This window comes from Melospiza georgiana, chromosome 9 (assembly GCF_028018845.1).
Source record: "Melospiza georgiana isolate bMelGeo1 chromosome 9, bMelGeo1.pri, whole genome shotgun sequence".
NCBI lineage: Eukaryota > Metazoa > Chordata > Aves > Passeriformes > Passerellidae > Melospiza > Melospiza georgiana.
This window is the reverse complement of record NC_080438.1, coordinates 1,300,725-1,321,578: the sequence shown is the minus strand read 5'-3', so window position 1 is coordinate 1,321,578 and position 20,854 is coordinate 1,300,725. Positions and strand designations below refer to the sequence as shown.

The window sequence follows — 20,854 nt, the reverse complement described above, 5'->3', positions numbered from 1 at the left end:
TCTTGCATGTGGAAATTTCAGCTTTTGCTGGCAAATGAGGAAAAAGGTTGATTTTATGTGAGCCTGCTAGTTTAATGTGTGAGGCTTGGGCATTGGGGGATCTCTCACAAAACCCCAGAGAGCCACAGCTCTGTGCATCCACTCTGCAAAACGATGGGATATGGCAGGCTTTGCACAGTCTGGTCTTACCTCCCTAATCACTGTTTCTTTTTCTTCCCAGACAAACAGTTCTGCCATCATTGATCGCATATTTGCCAGTGAGGGGGTGGTTAATTCAGCCATTCCAGCTTATCACCTCAGAGACCTTATCAAAAGGTACCACAGCATATTTGATAACTGTTCTGTAAGGATGTGCTCTGTAAAGTTAAGCCTGACTCTTAGCAACTTTGAGCCACACCTACACTCTTTTCCTTTTCCCTCTTCCCTCTTCCCTCTTCCCCTTTCCTTTCCCTTTCCTTTCTTTTCCTTTCCTTTCCTTTCCTTTCCTTTCCTTTCCTTTCCTTTCCTTTCCTTTCCTTTCCTTTCCTTTCCTTTCTTCCTTTCCTTTTCCTTTCCTTTCCTTTCCTTTCCTTTCCTTTCCCTTTCCTTTCCTTTCCTTCCTTCTTTCCTTTCCTTTCCTTTCCTTCCTTTCCTTTCCTTTCCTTTCCTTTCCTTTCCTTTCCTTTCCTTTCCTTTCCTTTCTTCCTTTCCTTTCCTTCTTTCCTTTCCTTTCCTTTCCTTTCCTTTCCTTTCCTTTCCTTTCCTTTCCTTTCCTTTCCTTCCTTTCCTTTCCTTTCCTTTCCTTTCTTCTTTCCTTTCCTTTCCTTTCCTTTCCCTTTCCTTTCCTTTCCTTTCCTTTCCTTTCCTTTCCTTTCCTTTCCTTTCCTTTCCCTTTCCTTTCCTTTCCTTTCCTTTCCTTTCCTTTCTTTCCTTTCCTTTCCTTTCCTTTCCTTTCCTTTCCTTTCCTTCCTTCCTTTCCTTCCTTTCCTTTCCTTTCTTTCCTTTCCTTTCCTTTCCTTTCCTTCCTTTCCTTTCCTTTCCTTTCCTTTCCTTTCCTTCCCTTCCCTTCCTTCCCTTCCCTTCCCTTCCCTCCCCTTCCCTCCCTTCCCTCCCCTTTTCCTTCCTCCCTTTCCTTTTTTTTCCTCCCCTTTCCTTTTTTTTCCTCCCCTTTCCCCTTTCCCTTTTTTTCCTCCCCTTTCCCCTTTCCTTTTTTTTCCTCCCCTTTCCCCCTTTCCTTTTTTTTCCTCCCCTTTCCCCTTTTCTTTTTTTTCCTCCCCTTTCCCCTTTCCTTTTTTTTCCTCCCCTTTTCCTTTCCTTTTTTTGCCTCCCTTTTCCTTTCCTTTTTTTTCCTCCCTTCCTTTCCTCTTTTCCCTTTCCCTTTTTCTCCCCTTTCTTTTCCTTTTTTTTTCCTCCCTTTTTCTCTTTCCTTTTTTTTCCTCCCCTTTCCCCTTTCCTTTTTTTTCCTCCTTTTCCTTTCCTTTTTTCCCCTCCCCTTTCCCTTTTTTCCTTCCCTCCCCATTTTTCTCTCCCCCTGTGCTGGTAACAAGTGCAAGCTTTAGCAGAGATGTTTGAGTTCCTCAGATTTTGGCACCATTTGGAGTGAGCACATAGACAGTGTCAGTCACGATGTTGATCATTTGCTGTTTCAGTGCTTTGCACTTGCAGCTGAGAGATTGTATTTGGAGAAAACTGCAGACTTTGCTGCTTTTGGGGATTGTTATCATAAAAATGAGGGAGGGGCAGAAAGTGCTGCTCTCCACTGCTGCCAAGATTCAAAGGCACTTTTGCAACTCTCCTGAGGAGTCTGCCAGGGGGGTTGTTTTCACTGTCTTGTAACTGTGCTCTGAGGCTACAGAGGGAAGAAGACACAACTTGGCACAAGTAGCATTAGGAGCCCCTGGTAAGGCCAAGTTAGGGATATTGTCAGGCAAGCTCTGGGTTATTATGAGCTGCTTTGAACCCCATTTGAGAAAAGATGTGGAGCACCTTGGAGTGTGATCACTCTCATGAGACTGATGTATGCCTGAGATGTGGGATGAATGGCCTGAGGATGTGGAGCTGGAACATGCTGTGCTCCTTGTGGACTTGTAAGTGAGCAGTTCTCAGTATTTGGTGCTGAGGGACATCAGGAAGGAAAGCCTGCTCCTCCATGTACCATAACCACCCCAAAGATGGGGTGTTCCTCTGTGCTGGCTTCCAGCCTGAGGGGAATGTGTCAGTGCAGGAATGTCACATGCATGAACATAAAGGTGTCTTCTCTTTCAGCATGCTTCATTGTGACCAAGGAAAACGAGCCTCTGCTGAGAAGGCTTTATGCAGCCCATTCTTCAGCATTCCCTTTGGTAAGCTGTGCCTATGGCCCCTGCTCAGGACTTTCTCAGCTTGTGCTGGAAGCAGCACAGAGGGCAATTACCTGTTGGTTTTTGGCCTGGCCTCATTGCTGCTGCTCTGTGGCACTTGCCAGCTCTCCATGGTTGCCACAGGAGGGAGGTCAGATGATGCCTGTGCTCTCAGTGCTGCCTTACTCCTGTAGCCCCACAGGCTGTCACTTTTTCCTAGCTGGACTCTGATTAAACTCTGTCTCCAAGAGTGTATTGGCAGCACTTTCATCTGAGGCACAGAAATAACCAGGATATTTACCTAACATTCTGACTGTTGAGGTGCATTTGAAGAGTGCAGTGCTGTTTATGGTGAGTGGATGCCTTTTCTTACACCAACTGTTTCCAGTTCAGAAATCTCCAGGAATGTGAGCACCTTGGGCATGGGCTGGTGGTGGCATCTGCTGCTGCCCCTGCACAGGTGCCTGCAGTAACCTGTGTGGCACATCATGGACAGATGTCACTGTGGCTTTCATCTAATGCTGTCCCTTTGAATTAATAAAATAGTGGTGTTTCCTCAAGACCTCCCCATGTGTGTTGCAGGCAGTCAGCAAAGGTGGGCTGACACCTCCCTGTTCAGGCTTGTGTCCTTCCCTGTTTTCTGGTCCAGGTGCAACTGAGTAGCATTCTCCAGAGCTTGTCTGCCTTCCAGAGCACCAGTGAGGAGCTGTGCCTCCAGCTTTTCTGAAGCCTGAATTAATGCTGCAGCCTGAGCTAGCATTTCCCCTTGAATCTTAGCCCTGCTTTTCTAAAGCTCCTTGGTGCACCTTGCAGCCAAGATTATTAAGTATTGCTCCTTATAGATGCTGGTATTTCTGTATGTCAGGCAAAGGTGACAAACTCATTCCTGTTTCCAGACTTCACATGTGTCTCAGAAGCTGGAGCTGTTCTAGTCAGAGCTGTCTTCCATGGCTAAACCTCACAGCCAGCACTGCTTTGGAGCAGAGGGAATTGTGTGTTGGCAGTGCCCTCTGGGCTGCTTTTAAACACACAGAGCTCTGACTGTACTGAGGAAGGTGCTTCTGTGGTTAGTGCTTGGAGTTTATATAACAGCTTCCATTTTGCTTAGTTCTCTTTGCTGCTTCTTTTCTTTGACAGACTTGCACATATGCTTGTCTGCACAAAGAAGCATTTACTGCTGCTTTCCTAGCAAGTCAGAAAATGACCTGTCATTGCCTTTCACTTGGACACAGCTTTTCTGTTTAGAGCAAAGACAGCTGAGAATAGCTTTCCTTGTCATATACAGCTAAGTCTTGACTTTCCAGTTCATCAGGTTCTTTCCTGTGTTGTCAGTGTGGTTGGTGTCACCTGTCATTTGCAGAGGAGCTGGGCAGAAAGCACCTCCTAGGGCAGAGGATTGCCAGAAATGGATTTGTCACTTGGGTACAAGAAGACCAGGTGTCTCAGTTCTAGGGGCTGGTTTGTCTCCCTCTCTGGAAAAACTCTCATGAAATGAAGGACAGATTTACTTTAGTGTCTGTCTTTTCTCCCAGCTAGCAAGTGACAGGACAAGAAGAAACAGCCTCAGGTTGTCCTGGAGGAGATTTAGATTGCTTGTTAGGAAAAATTTCTTCAAGGCAAGGGTTGTCAAACATTGGAACAGGCTGCCCACAGAAGTGGTGGAGTCACCATGCCCATTAAAAGATGTGTAGATGTGGCACATCTGGGGACATGTTTAGTGGGGAGCTTGGCCATGCCAGGTTGGAGTTCATAATTTAAAAGGTCTTTTCCAACCTAAACGATTCTATGATTCTGCAAATAAAGGGAGTAACATACAAGACCATGGTCACACTTAAATGTTCTTTCAGTCTTCAGTTCATCTGATGTGTCTTGGTTGCAAATAGTCCTAGAGGTGCACTAGGAGCTGGAATGTGCCTGGTTGTGTGAAGACAGCACCTTCCTTCAAAGGGCTGCTCCTGGGAGCTGTCTGGGCATCATCTGCACTGATAAGGCCTTTAATACTCTGTAATTTAATTTAATACTCTGTATTTTAATACTCTGAGCTTTTCCTGGGGGCTCTTCCATGACAGGCAGGGGATTTACAGCTTCTGTGCTTGCCTTGCATCTCTTCCTGCGCTGTGAGATCAACATCTGACTGTGCCTGGCAGAGATGTCAGCTTCCTCACAGGCATTGTGTGCTTAGCTGGGGAAAGTATTTCCTAGAAAATAACAGCTCACTTTGCAGCCATGGTCAGAAGGCTCAGACTGGAGAGATGAAACCATTTTCCTTTTCTCTCCCCTCTCACTGCAAAGTGGCAGAGCTGTGAGGTCCTGCTGTTATGTTCAGCTGCAGTAGCTCCCAAAACAAACACATCAACATTCTCCAAGTACTGCAAGTTGGGTGCCCAGATCTTAAATTCATTAATGGCCTGTCACTAGTGTACAGGAACATGAAATCAAGCTTTTTTTCTGCAGAAGTGACACTGTCCCTGTGGCTTTGGGTTTCTAGAGGGATGATTATCCTCAGAATGTGATTGTCATGAGCCTTTTCTCCTTGGCTGTTGCCTTCTCCCACAGTGGCATCTGTGCTGCCCTGTTCCAGGCCATCCTGGAGCTGCTTGTTTTCTAGAGCCAAGTGCCCCATGCCCAGCACCCAGAGGGTTTTATTTCTGCTCCTGTGAAGTCCTTCAAGGATCACTGCTCACACACCTTGTGGCCATGCCCAATTCTACACCATTGCATTGTTTAAGCAGCTGAAGTATGGTGCTCTTCAAAACAGTGGATTGTGAGGGGAGGGAGGTTTATGTGGTGTTCAGAGAAGAACTAAAAGATATTCTAAGGAGATATGAGGCCTGTGCCTTAGTTCAGCTGAGGAATTGGAATTAGGGAAGCTGGCCAGCCTGCTTTCAGCTCATCTGGGAGCAGTGACAGGAGAGGCAGTTGCAGAGTATTCCTTTGATCTTCTCACATCTCCATACATATGTGGGGTAGTTTGTTCAACTAGCACAGTTCTTGAGGTCACATCAGTTTCTGAGACTGGGCTAAGCAGACACAATTTTAGCTTTCATTTGAAAAGCAATTTCAGATGCTGGCATCAGAATAATTGCAGAGTGCACTGAACCCGTTGGAAGAGTCTCTCAGTGCACAGGTAAAGATAAGATGGAAATGGAGAATTCAGACTATAAATGCAGTTAATAGTGGAGACAAGGAAAACTGTTCTGTAGAGAGCAGTAAGTGCTTGAGTATCACAATGTGTATTGAGTCATCTTCCTCTTTGCTTGCCCCTTTGACATTGATTTTGTTTCTTTAACTCTGTGGGTGTCAAACAGCTCCCCATATTGAAGACTTGGTGATGCTCCCCACACCTGTGCTGAGGCTGCTGAATGTTCTAAGTGATGCTTCTCTGCAGTGTGAAGAAGAATATGAAGGTTGGTGCAATTCTCATATAGCAGTGTTGTCTTACAGACTTTGTTTTCTGTGGCTCTGGGGATGTGAGAGCAAGCAGGTGACCAATTCATAGGCACAAGAACAGCAAACAGAGCTGCCCAGCTGAGCAGCTTCGGTTGCAAGGGGTCAACTGCACCAACAGAGAATAGACTGAGATTGAGAGAGAAAGCAGAGTTTGTAGGGAATTCTTGAAGAATCCCAGATTTGAAAAAAAAAAATTATTTTCTTCTTTGGTTAGATGCCCACCGAATTCCCAATGTGTTTGTGGCTCTGTGGATATGTACAGGACTCAGAAGCCCAATAGCAGGGATCCTTAAAAATCTGCTAATGAACTTAGCCAAGATCTCAGCAGAGAGCTGAAATTTCTCACTGGAGTTCCCAAAGCGTGGTGGGTGGCAGGCAGGGTGCTGACCCCACGGTGTGGGATTTGTGTTTCTGTGTGCTGTCAGATCCCCGTGAGCGGCACAAACCAGAGGGGACACACGAGCTGAAAGGCCCAGTTCTGCTCACACAAAGGGGGATTGTGCCAGCTCCTTCAGTCCCCTCCTCCAAGTGCCACAGCAGGCACTCCTAAATCCCCAGTGCTTTAGCTGCTGCTGGAGGTTCATGTCTGTGGCTCTGTGTTCCTGAGCCTCACTTCACACACTTGGTCTCATTACGTGTCCAATAATCAGTGTCAGCTTCTGCTGTCACCTGGTACTTGTTTATTTTAAATTGAGAGGGAAGGAATATTTGTTGTCCAGGTGTTGTTGATGTGTTCATCTCGCCTTCGCTTGTTTCTTGGCTCGCCCTGGTTTGCAAAGTGAAAGACAACAGCTCTTTCCTTCCCCAGATATCCTGGAGGACATAAGGGAGGAGTGTCAGAAATACGGGCCAGTGGTTTCCTTGCTTATTCCAAAGGAGAATCCTGGTAAAGGCCAAGTAAGTGAATGGGGGGAAGAAGCTGTGTGTTCTATGTACACTCCATGTGCTGCAGGACTGCTGCTCAGGGCCTGGAAATCTCCTGGCTGATGGCCATTTTATTTTTATAAATGGCTGTTTTGAGGGACAGCACAGCTTCCTTCCTGGTTATGTAAGGTTAGCTAACCTGGGAGGTGCCCAGTCAGCTTTAGCTTGAATGGAAGGAATGAAGAGGAGAAGCCAGTGGCTGGGAGAGGAATTGTTGAGGGTATAGATCACCAGCATACTTTCTCCCACCTTACTAAATGGAGGAGCAGGAGATGAAATCCCAGTTTGGAGATTCAGCTCTTAGCTTCTGTGCTCTCTGCTCAGCCAAGGATGGAGGGGAAAAATTGTTTAGGAATGGTTTCCCCCATTGCAGAGGTGGGAGGGGGCAGGTGGCATGGTGCACTGCAAGTCCTACTTCTCCTCTCTCTCTTTCAGGTCTTTGTTGAATATGCAAATGCTGGTGATTCCAAAGCTGCCCAAAAAATGCTGACTGGAAAGATTTTTGATGGCAAGTTTGTTGTGGCTACGTTTTACCCACTGAGTGCCTATAAGAGAGGATATCTGTACCAAAACTTGCTGTAGGCAGTAGCAACAATCAGGAGAGTTGTCTTGCTCCTCTTCCTCACGTGTTTTACAGTTGAATGTGTAAAAGAGCTTCCTAGCCCTGCTTCAAGGAGAGGTGCAAAGGACTTGAATGGGCTTTGAAACTTTACTGCTACTTTGTGATGTGCTGAGGAGGCCGGGCCGCTTTGGGCTGCTTGTGTGTGTGCTGTGCTTGCTCATTTACAGGGGTGTGGCTCTGCCCGGGGGCAGGAGGGGGACAGGGGCAGATCCTGGCCACGGCTTCTCAGTGATTGGAAGTGAGACCCAAGTCCTGGCCTTAGCGCTGGCCCTGGCTCCGGGGAGAGCATTTCTTTGTTAAGCTCTCCCGTAACCAAATCCTCTTCTCTGGTGTTGGAGGAGGAGGAAGGCTTCCCTGCTTTGTGTTGATACTGTTAGAAATAAAGCAGCAGAAACACCATCCTCTCTAAACCAGACCAGAAGGACTTTTGAGTCTTCTGGCACAGAGCAGAGAGAGGCACTGAAATTGGATCTGCTGAGCCTCTGGGGTTGCCCTGTCCTTGCGACTGAGCAGAGCCATGCTGGGCTGGGCAGTGACGTGTGGGTGATGCCTGTGGGGAGCTGAGCTTGCTTGTATGCCGGGGTGGGCTGGGACTGATGGTGGAGACCTGGTCAGAGCAGTGCCAGCCCCAGTCCCAACACCACCTGTAAGCACTTTGTAGCCTGAGTAGATGTGAAAACCCCGCTGTGTGGATTCATCTTTGTAGCACAGACCCTGTGCTGGCACTGATGCTCCCTAGCTCTGATGCCAAATCATCTGTGATATGTGAGCTCTTTTGGTGATATTTTTGGAAAGGAGTGCTACAGCACACAGTATTCTTTGTGTCACAGCAGGACTCCTGCCTTGGGAGTCTTATAAGAACAAATATTTGTCTGTTGTAGGTCCCACGCTTGGCTTTTCTGTGTTGTGCATTTTGGTTTTGCATTAACCCATTAAGACTTGTAGATTAGAAGCACTGACACTTTTGGTCCTTCCAAGGTTACAAAAAGGGCTTGAGGCAATCTGAGATCCTGTATGGAAAGGGCTTAAGCAGTCACTAGACTGGAGAAGGTCTTTCACAGTGCCAGGGACAGCAGCCACATGCCTTTGGGGAAGACACTGCGGTGAGCAGCATCACTCCCCCAGAGCACACTCTGCTCAGTCAGCTGCTGCCACGGGGCAGGCAGAGGCTGTTTGCCACGGATTCCCAAACCCATGCACCCAGCAGAGCCTCTCCTTCAGGGTGGGCAGTCTGCTCCTGATGGGCACAGTGTGAAACAGCCCTGTTTGAGAGTCACCAGTGCATTCTGGCTTGTGGTCTTGGTCCCAGTTTTAGTGAGGAGGAAAGCCCTCCTGAATTCTTTTCTTCAGACAAAATACTTGCAACAGCTGCCTGAACCTTCCCTGGAATAATACCTGAATTACCTTGCAGTTTACTGTTTGCATCTTGCTGATGCTGGACTTGATGGAATCCTACACTTAAAAAGTTCCTCTTGATTTTTGCCCTGTGCGTGGTGTGTCAGGAGATGCAATGTCTGTAGCATTTCATGAGTCTGAGTTGCTCTCTGTGCTGGTGTATAGTGCTGTCTACTGTGGCCCTTACCAAACTCCCTCAGAAAGGACCAATCTCTGAATTCTTCTGTTGCCTTTGGGATAGTGGGCTTGCCAGGGAAAAGAAAAAAAATAAAATCCCACAATGAGTTTTAAGGTGTGATTTGCTGATCAGATTTTTCTGGGAATGATGCTGCTTTGGTGTACATAGCTGTTCAGCAGCCTTTGCATAGGTGGGGTGTGTGATTCATTGCTTTTAATTTAATTGTCCTTTGAGTGAAGCACCTTTTAGTGTCTGGGAGGAACTGAGTGGTAACTGGGTGAGGGTTTTTCCTGTGTGGAGAGCAGTGTTTAAAGTCTGGCTGGGCCTTGGCTGCCCTCCTCAGCCCTGCAGTGCTGCTGTCCCTGCGGGTTGAGCCGGGGCTCCCAGCGCTTTGGTGCAGACATGCACGTGTTGAATGCCACCCTGGCAGCAGCACTGAGCTCCTGCCCTGCTGAGTGCCAGCCCAGCGGGGCCCCAGGGAGCTCCCCTGGGTGCAGGGTGTGAGCTCTGTCAGGGACAGCAGCACTGGGACAGGGAGAAGCTGGGATACGGGAATGGAACTTGAATGTGTTCAGAGTTCTCACAGCATTTGTCTGGGACTGTGAGCGGCTCTGTCATCTTTCAAGCATTCTGACTTTTTCAGTCAGAATTCTTTCAATTAGAGATAGAGCTGGGCCAGGATTCATCTTCAGAGAGGAGCTACAGCCTATTCCTGCAGCATGGCAGCTCTTCCACCAGAGTTTGGCTGGGGTTTTGTACAGCTTCTTTAACAGGAGCTAAATAAATCCTCCTGATGCAAACTCCTGCTACCAGACATTTTTCTCCAGATGTTCATTGACCAGGCTTGAGCACTGAGCTGGGTAAAAAAGCCCAAAGCTGCTTTTCTTTATATTCCTCCTGGCAAGAGCTGAAGATGTTGATCTCTGTCCTGTCACTGGATCCACCCTTCTGCAGGCTGTGGGGTACGGGGAGGTTTAGAAGCATTTAGAAGCATTGTTAACTCCTCATGCTCTGCCTTCAAAGACTTTGTCTATCAAGATGAAGCTCACTCTGGTGTCTCAGTGACTGTTGGTGTCTTGGCACAAGTTTTAGCCCTGCTAAAACCTTTGAGTTCCTTAACTCTAGATTGTATCTGAAGTGTGCATGGTGATCAGTCCAAGGCGCCTGTTGTGGTGTGTCTGGGATGGGCCTGGCTTTCCTCATCTCCAGATTACTGCTTGTTTGAGGTGCCCAAGTGTTGAGGCTTTCCCCTCAGATGCTCTCTGAGGTTCCAGGTCTGTGCTGCTGCCCCCAATAACCCTCGGTGTAGCACCGACCTACATAGTCCTACCCTAGTTGTAGGGTACCTGGTGTTTAAATCACTGGCCAAAGCACAATTCAGCTCCAATCTTAGCTGTATTCCTAATTTTATTCTCACTGGTCTTCAGCCTGGTAACAAGGTAGCCTGAGCTGGGTGTTGTAGCCAGGTTCTTTCCAGAGGGTTCAGTACACTTCCTGCTGCTGTGCCGGATCCTGTAACCACGTGCCTCCCTTCGGGTTCGATGTCAATTGTTGTATCCATCACGCACCATTGCTGAGCAGATGTGTGCTTGGTACAGGTGATTAATAAACCATGCTTCAGTACGAGCTGCTTGTCCAGCGTGCCCTTCTTCTGGGACACAGAGTGCGTGTGGCTGAGCAAGTTCTGTCACCGAGCAGCAGGGCCTCGGTGTGGGGGACAGCAGTGTGACCCAGCCCTGGCAGCGCTGGTATCTGTGCTCGGAGACCATGGCTGTCAGAGCTCCTTCCAGTTCCACTGAGGGGTGCTCGTAGCTGTGGGATGGAGGGGCTGTTAACATCATTATTGGGCTTTAACGAAGGAGGGGAATTTCACCACAGCTGCTGGCTTGGGAGGACATCTTTCCCGTTCTCCTGTGGTTGACAGAGGATATGCAAAGTATCACCTGCAAAGTACCATCGAGTTCCTCTTCCCTGCGAGGATTTCCATAGTCTGTCTCCACTCTGCTTCCCCACTGCACTCCATCCCCCTTAGCATGTGTCTGTATGGGAAATCAGCTTGGAACACGTTTCAGTTCATGCCAACTGCATTCCATCCAGGGAGCAGTAACTGTGCTTGTAATTTCCTTACTGTTATAACTCCTGTTAGACACTAATAAAAATCTTCACCTTTCTCTAACTGTACTCCCAAGTTAGCTGTCCACAGCGTCCCCGGGCAGGCTTCCCCAGCCCCACACGCGGGGGTGGCCTCTGCCTGGCCGGAGCCCGCCGTGGGGGCACTCGGGGCTCGGCGTGCTGCGGCAGCCCCGCTTCCCCACGCCCCACGCTGCCGCTGCCCTGAGGGTTCCCCGAACGCTGCTGCCCTGAGGGCTCCCCGAACGCTGCTGGCCTGAGGGTTCCCCGAACGCCGCTGCCCTGAGGGCTCCCCGAACGCTGCTGGCCTGAGGGTTCCCCGAACGCTGCTGCCCACAGGCAGTCACTGAGCCGCTGCTAACGCCGGCCGGCCCGGGGAGCCGCGGCTTGCACAAGGCCCGGGGCCGCCGGGTGAGCAGTGCTTTGGCTGCAGCCCGCTCTGACGCTGGCCCGTCCCGGCACCGAGCCCGGCAGAGCTCCAGGGGCGTTTGGGGCAGGGTGTGGCTGCGGGGGCGCCCTGTGCAGGCTCCGTGTCCCCAAGGGTCCCTTCCGGCTCAGCGCACGCTGTCATTCCGGGATAGCACGCGGCCCGATGACGGCAGGGGCGCGGTGTGTCATCGCTGCTGACGCCGGGAGGCTCCCGGCCCGGCTGACTCCCGCTCCGCAGGGCGCTCTCCGGCGCGTTTGGGGCCGCGCTTGGGGCTTTTCCCTCCCCTCTCGCCGCCCCCGGGCCCGCCGGGGCCGCGCGCTGACGTGGCTCGCGTTGCCATGGCAGCCAGCGGCGCGCGCCCCCGCCGGCGCCGCAGCGGCCGCTCCGATTGGCGGGGGCGCCGCGAAGGGGGTGGGCGGTGCCGCCCCTCCCCCGGTGCCGATTGGGCGAGCGGCGCGCACCACGTGGCGCAGGCCCCGGCCATTGGCCGTCGGGGAGCTATAAAGGGCGGCGGCGGGCGGCGGCGGCCCGGCGGCGGGCGGGATGGAGGCGGCCGGGGCTGAGGGGGATGTGGCGGCGGAGCTGCGGCAGCGGCTGGCGGCGGGCGGGCAGGACCATGTGCTGCGCTTCTGGCCCGAGCTGGACGGCGCGGCCCGCCGGGCGCTGGCGGCCGAGCTGTGCCGCATGGACGTGGCCGAGATCAACCGCTTCTTCCGCCGCGCCCGCGGGGACGGCGGCGGGGCGGCGGCGGCAGCAGGGCTGGATGCGCGCATGGAGCCGGTGCCGCGGGACGTGCTGGGCAGCGCCTCCCGCGACCGCGGGCTGGTGCCGCGCTGGGAGAGCCGCGGTAGGTGCGCGGGGTGGCGGGGCTCGGCGCGGCGCGGAGCCGGCGCGGAGGGCCCCACGCGTGTCTGCTCCCCCAGGGCTGGCGGAGATCGCGGCGAGCCGCGTGGCCGTGCTGCTGCTGGCCGGCGGGCAGGGCACCCGCCTCGGCGTCCCCTACCCCAAGGGCATGTGCGACGTGGGGCTGCCCTCCCGCAAGACCCTCTTCCACCTCCAGGCCCAGCGCCTGCGGCGGCTGCAGCAGATGGCGGAGGAGCAGCACGGCACTCCCTGCCACATCCCCTGGTGAGCCCCGGCCTCGGGGGGACACGGCCCGCGGGGGGGTGTCGGAAGGGACCGGCCGGCACTGCTGGGTCCGGGTCCTGTAGATTGGCGCAGCCTCTGGGTGTCAGCGGCCCGCGCTCCTCTGGGGTGCTGCAGTTCCCTTTGGCAGCTCGAGGTTAGCCTGGGGTGCTGCAGTTCCCCTGTACAGGCCGAGGTTAGCCTGGGGTGGTGCAGAGCCCCTTGGCAGCCCCTGGGTTGGTGCAGTTCCCTTTGGCAACCCAAGGGCCATGGACTGGCATAGCCCCTCTTCGTGTCAACGCTTTGCAATGGGCATGGCCCCTTAGAGCAAATGCTTCAAGGCTCAGGGTGGCACTGGCAGGTCCCACGTTGTCAGACTCAGTCCCACGGCCCTTTGGGAAAGGTTTTCATGTCCCCATGCAGGACAGCAGCCATGGAGGGTGAGGAGATGAGCTGCTGAGGTGCTTTGTAGACAAGGCAAGATGTCCCATGCACGGTGTTGTATGGTTTTGGAGATATGTGTTGCAAGGAAGGGTGAAACCCTTCATTGTCTTGGGACCACAGCAGGTCAGATCCTCCTAAGTGTGGGAGGAGGGGGGAAAGCATGTCCTGGGTGTTCCCCACATTTGGGATGAGGGGTGTGAGATTCTGCCTCTCCTCCCTGCTCATTGGGTGTCTTCTACTCTGCAACAGGTACATTATGACAAGTGGCCGCACTATGGAGTCCACCAAGGAGTTCTTCCAGAAACATCGGTATTTTGGCTTGAAGAAGGAGAATGTCATCTTCTTCCAGCAGGGCATGCTGCCTGCCCTGGGATTCGATGGGAAAATCCTGCTGGAGGAGAAGGGCAAGATTGCCATGGCACCAGGTTGGTGGCCAGGAGTGAGACCCGGTGCTGAGGAGCAGCTTTTGGAACTGCAGTCTTCCCTGTGGCCTGGCCCAGGGCTGACTCGGACTGGGAGGTGTCCGTGTCTGCCCTGGCAGGGAGGAGCAGGGTGGGGTGTGCTGGGCTGAGGGCCTCCACGTGGGCCCGTGGGGAAGGAGGGTGGGCGTGGGCGCTGACGGACAGCGGGGCGTTCCCTCTGCAGACGGCAACGGGGGCCTGTACCGGGCGCTGGGCTCCCACGGCATCGTGGACGACATGGAGCGGAGGGGCGTGCACAGTGTCCATGTCTACTGTGTGGACAACATCCTGGTGAAGGTGGCTGACCCCAGGTTCATTGGATTCTGCTTGGAGAAGGGAGCAGACTGTGGGGCCAAGGTATGGTTTCGGGAGTGGGCAGGCACTGCTTCTTCAGAGCTGGGTAGGGTCTGTCCTGCTCCTTGCCTGGCTTCCCTGACTTCTCACCCTTCATTTGCTGGCTTGCCACAACCAGGAGGGATAGCTAAGTACCTGGAGCTCACTGGTGAAGTAACATGTGCTGCCACAGTCCTGCCTGCCCCTGGCATCCTGGAGGATGCCTGGCACTGCTCTTCTGCCTTGCCAGGAATACGGCACCAACAGCCCCAGGGCTCGGAGGTCCCCCTGGGGTCAAGAGGCTTCTTGGGAGCCCTGTGTTGCTGCCTGGCACACACCCAGATGCTGGGCAGCTCTTCTCTGGGTGGCTGTGGCTAGCACAGGCAGACAGGATCCCTGCCATAAGCTGCCAGCTGTCCCCAGCCTGACATCCTGGACACCAGACCAGGATGCAGCTGGGTGCAGCTGACACTGAACCCAGCTCCATGTCTTGTGGACAGGACATTGCACACTTAGAGCTTTACTTAAAGATTGGCTTGACAGCCAAAGGTTCTGTTTGCATTTGGCTTGGCTCTGGCAAACAGGTGAAAGGACTTACTGGTCTTGCAGCTTTCAGAGGGTGTGCTGAGAAAGGGAAGGCAGTTTTCTTCCCCTGGCCTGCATGAAAGAAACAGGAAATAAACCTCAGCATAATAAACCTCTTGCAGAAAGGAGAAAGCCCTGTGCCCCTGCATGCAGTGGTGGGTCGGGATTTGCTGGGGTATCTCATAACCCAGAGGGAGGTGTGTGAGGTGCAAGGAGGAGAGGAAGGTCAGAGGGATGTCTCTGCTGAGCCAGCAGCCTTCTGGTTGTGAGGAGCAAGCTGGCTAAAAATATCCGTGCGTGCTGCCAGCTGCACGTTAGCTCGGTGCCACATCCTGCTGTGCCCTCTGGGTGTGTCTGACACCTGTCACCAGCCCTGCCATCCTCTGATCCCCACTGCCAGAAGCACCTGGGAGGGGAGGGCCCTGCCCCGTGCCAGCAGAGGAGAAAGCCTTTCTAAGTAGGGCCTGCTCTTTCCAAGGGAGCGTTGGAAGCGTGGGGCTTCGGGTGCCTTTCCCTGACAGCGCTTGCCTCGGCAGGTGGTGGAGAAGACGAACCCCACGGAGCCGGTGGGCGTGGTGTGCCGCGTGGACGGCGTGTACCAGGTGGTGGAGTACAGCGAGATCTCCCTGGGCACTGCCCAGCGGCGCGGCCCCGACGGGCGGCTGCTCTTCAACGCGGGCAACATCGCCAACCACTACTTCACCACTGCCTTCCTCAAAGATGTGGTCAAGTAAGCTGCTGCTGCTGCAGTGCCAGGGCAGGAGTGCTGGTGCCGAAGTGCTGCTGCCGGGCAGAGCTGGCTGTGCCTTGCTTGCTGCTGGTTGAGCTCCAGGCATGCTGGGAGGAGCTGGTCTGACCCCCACCTGTCTGCACAGCCCCTTCCTTGAGATAAGGGTTCTCTGGGTCGTATCTGGATGCTGCTTCCAGAGTGCAGGCATGTGGGGCTGTCTCCTGGCTGCTGTGGGGTTGAGCAGCCCGTGCCTTGGGGCAGCCAGGGTAAGAGCAGGGCAGCCATCCTGCTGGGGACGTGGCTTGCTCGGAAAGGTGACATCTCTGTCTTGGCCTGTTGCAGCACTTACGAACCACAGCTGCAGCACCATGTGGCTGAGAAGAAGATCCCACATGTGGACATCGCTACAGGGCAGCTAGTCCAACCTGAGAAGCCCAACGGGATTAAGATGGAGAAGTTTGTCTTTGACATCTTCCAGTTTTCCAAGTATGTCCTTTGCTCTCCGTGGGGTCCAGGCTGGCTGCTGGCTCTCCCTGGGGAAGCTCCGAGAGCCTCTGGGGTTGTGCCAGGGTGTGCCCACTGGCAATGCCCCGGGATCAGGATAGGATGGCAGCTGGAGGCTTGCTGGGCTGAGCCCTGCTCCTGTGCCAGAGGAACATCTGCTGACCCTACGGGCCAGGGCCTGCCCTCCCTCCTGCACAGCTGTGAAAACAGCCCGTGGGTGTGGGCCCAGCTCAGCCGCCCTGGCAGGGGAAGCAGCCACAGTTTCCAGAGCCCACCCTCCTGTGCTGTGTTCCCCCAGGAGGTTTGTGGTGTACGAGGTGCTGCGTGAGGATGAGTTCTCCCCTCTGAAGAACGCGGACAGCCAGAACGGCAAGGACAACCCCACCACAGCACGGCATGCCTTGATGTCCCTGCACCACTGCTGGGTTCTCAATGCAGGGGGGCACTTCGTGGATGAAAATGGCACACGCATCCCTGCCATCCCTCGGTGAGTTGCTGCTCCTGTCGCTTCTGCTCCTTTTTAGGCTGGATATTAAGCACAAGGCAATCCCAGCACTGTTAACAGTGTCACAGAAGCAGCCAGCTGTGGGTGATCCGTGGAGCAGAGCTGGCTGTAAGCTGTGTGGTGACAACAGGAGTGGTGCTCAGCTGGCAACAGCTTTCCCTCTCAATTCAGCCCCTGTGAACTGAATCCTGCCAGCCTCCATTGCACAGCCAAGGAGGGAGGTGTCTCCCTAAAGCCAGAGCACGGCAGCAGGTCCGTGCAGCAGCCAGGCTGGCATCCACGCATCCCTCGACCACGAGACCTCCTGCCAGCCTCTTTAGGGATCAGTGGACCCCAGACTCGTTTTGCTCTGTTTTTGCCCCCTTGCTAACCCTTGTTTGTTCCCGTGTAGCGTCCCAAACGGAAGGTCAGCTGCCAGCCCAGCAGATGTCAATGACAAGTAACTATCCACGTGCCAGGTGCATGGTGGCGGGGCCGTGCTGAGGGACTAACGGGCTGCAGGCAGAGCCAGGCTAACGGGGCTGGGGGCGCATGTGGCTGCTGGGGCATGTCACCCCTGGGGACAGGGGGTGCTGCTTCTCATGGTGGCGGGGCAGGCAGCTCTGCTCCTGCTGGGCTCCTTTCCGCAGGGATAACTGGATGGGGCTCATGCTGTTGGTACAGGTGCAGGATGGCAGCAGCCTGGTGCTGGCTGCACACAGCCCCCAAAGGTCACCCCGCGGGCAGGGTGCTGTTGGCAAACGCCCCGGCACGTCCTTTGATGCCACTCCCCTGTTTGTCACAGCACGGCAGGGACTGGTCCCGGCCGGTCCCAGAGCTGGGGATGGCTGCCATCTCCTGGTGTCCGCCAGGCGTCCAGGCAGACCCAAACGGGATTAAAAACATGAAGCAAACGTCAGGCAGGCTTTGATGTAGCAAGTGTGAATCTGAGCACAGCAGCCAGCTGGGCTTTGTGTGACTCCAGCTCTTTAGTTTGGAAGATCCAGAGCATGACACTAGGGAAAGCCCCTGGCTCAGTGCTTGACAGTTTACAGGAATACACAGGGAAGTTTTAACTCTTCTGTTGTGTTCTGTAGGCACAAATGTGCTGGGACTTGGAGCTGGTGAGTGTAAATGACTCACAGAGTCTACTACACATAAGCAATCTTGTTCCCTTCCACTCTTTGAGAAGCTTTATCTTCAGGTACTTCCTGGTGGAATACAGCTGTTTTATCTCTGTTTTAATTCCAGACTCCAGGTGTTTTCAGGCTTATAACTAAGCCGTCACACTAGTTAACATGCAGGAGAAAGGCTGCACCTTGTCCCACATCTACCCTTCATTACCAGTTAATATCAACTGTTTTTTAAAACTACTATCTTGAATCTAACATTCAAGGTAAATAGCAGTGTGGGTTGGGATGGGTGAGTTTTATTTACTGACACCTGGGACAGGAGAGGGCTCAGTGAGTGCGTGGCAGAGGAAGGAGGAGCTTTGACCTGGGTGAAGGGAGCGCTGTCACAGGTGGCATTTTGCCGTGCCTGGCTGGGAAAGGGCACCCTGCTTGTTGGGTCCACACAGCTGCACCCCCAGATTTACAGGCCAGCTGGATGCAGGGATCATCCAAGCACGTCCTACAAAGGCTGGTGGCAGCAGGAGCAGGGTCAGGGACCCCACACAGGCCCCTGCCCAGCAGTGCTGCTGCAGTGGGCAGCACTGATGTGGTTCTGGCATTTTGCTCACCAGCTCCATCTCACAAGCAGAAGAGAGGAGCCAAGACAGTTATCTAACAAAGGCAGGAGGAGCAGACAGTGCCGCAGGGAGTGATTCTGAGTCAGCAGAAGGGCTTACCCTGTGTCCTCAGGTTGTGCTTTAAGCAAGAGAGGGCTAAAAGCAAGACCTCTTGCTTTATGGGGAGGTGCTCTGTGAGTGCATCTCACATCACCCCAGGGCTGCAGGAGGAGAAGGAATGGGTGACTCGTTTCCATGTATTGAAGGTAGCGGGGCTGGGGGCACAGGCTCTGTTGCAGTTGCACACATGGAAAGGCATCATGAAAGCCCCATCTAAAGCTCTCTTCCCTTTCAGTTGCTGGCGGTATCTAAACTTCAGCTGGCACCTCTGTGGAGAGCACGCAAGGCTTAACTAACCCAGGGCAGCTCTGTGCTGGTGGAGCCTGCGTGGGCCCAGACAGCCCTGACCCTCCGCCCGGCCTCGGCAGATGTTGGGCCCTGTCTGTGTCCCCTGGGCTGTACCTGACTGTCCTGACTGTGTATTGTTCTCTGCAGCCTGAAGGATGCAAACGACCTGCCAATCCAGTGTGAAATTTCTCCCCTTGTCTCTTATGGAGGAGAAGTGAGTACTGGCTCTGCAGAGCGTGGGGCCCTTGGGATGGGCCGGGCTGGCAGGGCACACGGCTGTGGGATCAGCCACAGAAGCTCATCCCTCACTGAGGAGCTGTTTGGGGCTGCCAGCACACGAGGGGGCAGAGGCAGCTTGGCCGCCAGGTGATGTGCAGGGTGTTCCTGACGAGCCACTCTCGTCCCCCAGGGCTTGGAGCAGCTGGTGAAGGACCGAGAGTTCCGCACGCCTCTGATCATTGACGAGGATGGCATCCACGAGCTGGTGAAGAACGGGCTGTAGTGGTGCCCAGGGGTGCCCAGGCAGGGCTGCCCATGCCGCCAGGAACCGGGGCACACCAAGTGGATAACTGGGCCTAGCAGGGACTGCTCCTGCTTGCTCTGGCCCTCTGCAGAGGAGGATTTGACCCACTTGGTTCTTGGCATGTTGTATGCTTCTATTTATATTTTAATTTAAAAACCAAACGCTACAGATTCCCCTGCCACAAAGCACAGCTGTGGTGCTGCCCTTTGCACTCCAGGCTGTGGGCATTTATTTTTAAACATGTGTATAGTAATAGTCATTGTACATGCAGATTGGGGATTTTTATGATATGGGGCTGGGTTTAATCTAGAATTTTTATTTTTCTGAAATCTACATGACTATTTTTTTTTTAATAGGGTCCTTGCCATTGCCCATGTCCTCCCTTTTGGTCATCCTTTGTATATTGCACAACTGGAAGCACCCAATTAAACTCTTGAGTTCCTCCTGTTTGTCTTCTGTGGTGTTTGAGTGACATGACTTTGCACCAAGAGGCTCGTGGAGTAGAGAGCCGACTGCATCATGCCAAGTGCTCTGCTCAGTGCAGCAAGGGTGGCTGTCTGGGGTGGCTGCAGACAGGGCCTCTAGCCTGCAGTGCTCATTTGGAGCGTTCCTGGAGGAAGCAGAGAGTTGTACCCTCCTCTTGTATTTCTGCAAACAGTGGCAAGCCTTGAGCAGGTAGGGACAGGCAGGTGTGTTGCACTGCTGGAGTGCTCAGGCTGAAATCAGCCTGGCACCGAGCCCTCCACCAGTGCCATGTGCCCTCTGCTTTTCCTGGAGGGGCTCTGGCTCCTGCGTGAGCCCACTGCCGAGGAGCGTGGTGTCCTGACTGCCTGGGGCACAGCAGCTGCTTGGGAAGAAGGATGGAGAGTTTGGCCAGCTCCTCTCCTGATCCAGATGTGGCCACAGCCTCTCGCTGCCCCATGGCTGCCTGGGGAGGGATTTTCCCTGGCAGGCCTGGGAATGGGACCCAAACCACTCCCTCTGGGGGAAGTCACCACGTGCCCCCTGGGTGCAAAGGTGGCTGCTGGGCACCCCAGGCTCAGCCAAGCACTTGGTGTCCCCAGGCACTGTGCCAGGGCCACCAGGGCAGTGTGGGGGGTCCTGGCTGCTGCTGTCTCCTGCTGCCTCACCACAGGCTGGCCGGGCTGTGCGTGGCTGTGCCTTTGGCTTTTGGGCTTTGCAGACCACCACCTTTGCATTCGGTCCTGGGGCAGAGCTCCAGGGCGCTGGCTGCTGCCAAGCCATCTGAGCAGCACTTGCAGGTAGCAGGAGGGGAGTGGAGCAGAGCTGGCTGGTGTTTGTGCCAGTGTGCACGTAGGGCAGCCTGTGCTTCTCCCTGCCAGCTGATCTGGGGCAGCACATGGGGCACTGCTCAGACCTGCTCCCTGCCAGCCCCGGGGAAGCTGTGCCCTGCCTCTATCACCCTGGGCAGCGCCAGCTCAGCTGGTGCTGCAGCCCCTCTCTGGTGGCAGGGACAAGGATCACTGCTGGGAGCAGTGCCTGGCTTCCCCTGCCTGTGATTCACTTGGTTTGTCTGGAGGCTTCATGCTGCCAAAGAGGTTTAGGAGCAGGGCTACAGCCCTGGGGCTTTGGGGTGTCTAGTCGGACAGGAAAGCTTTTTTGGGAGTTGGTGGCCTGCTGCCAGGGGTGCTATTTCCTTCCCATAAAATAAAATAAAAAATAAAAGTCTAAACATTTTTTTGAAAAAGTTCTTTAACTGTGGTTTTTGATGCTGCACAAAAATTAATGTGAGCCCATTAGTATTAGTATTAGTATCATTATTTTCTCCCCGCCTCGTTGCGTAGCCGGTGGCCACCGTGCCAGGCTAGTGCCTGGAAATGATGTCAAGCCGCCAGCTCTGCGTGGAGCTGGGGGAGCTGGAGCCCCGAGCCCGTGCCCTGGGCTGGTCCTTTGGCTGCTCTCCTGGCCACGTGTGCCCGTGCAGGAGTCCCAGATCATCCCCCCAGGGGCCCGGGGAGGGGTGGCCCGGCTCTGGGGTCTTGTGGAGTGTCCCCATCACGCACACTTTGGTGGTGTCCTCCCCAGCCCCACAGTGCAGAAGGAGGGTCCTGGACGCGTGT

At 54.0% G+C, this 20,854-nt stretch overlaps 2 protein-coding genes across 2 annotated transcripts in view; both read left to right on the top strand.

Moving 5' to 3' along the window:
- Window positions 1-7,357, top strand: part of UHMK1 (U2AF homology motif kinase 1) — a 17,439-nt gene extending 10,082 nt beyond the window's left edge. The window contains exons 6-8 of the mRNA XM_058030254.1: window positions 5,627-5,725; window positions 6,577-6,665; window positions 7,128-7,357. Coding sequence (XP_057886237.1) covers window positions 5,627-5,725; window positions 6,577-6,665; window positions 7,128-7,274 — 335 coding nt within the window. The 3' untranslated portion in view covers window positions 7,275-7,357. The remainder of the gene's footprint in view (window positions 1-5,626; window positions 5,726-6,576; window positions 6,666-7,127) is intronic.
- A 4,633-nt stretch (window positions 7,358-11,990) lies between these two features.
- On the top strand, window positions 11,991-19,226 carry UAP1 (UDP-N-acetylglucosamine pyrophosphorylase 1). Its single transcript, XM_058029987.1, has 9 exons — window positions 11,991-12,294; window positions 12,371-12,575; window positions 13,266-13,441; window positions 13,662-13,834; window positions 14,932-15,125; window positions 15,468-15,611; window positions 15,928-16,116; window positions 18,398-18,464; window positions 18,660-19,226. The coding sequence occupies exons 1-9, from the start codon at window positions 11,991-11,993 to the stop codon at window positions 18,750-18,752; spliced, it is 1,545 nt and encodes a 514-aa protein (XP_057885970.1). The 3' UTR covers window positions 18,753-19,226.
- The last annotated feature ends 1,628 nt before the right edge of the window (window positions 19,227-20,854 follow it).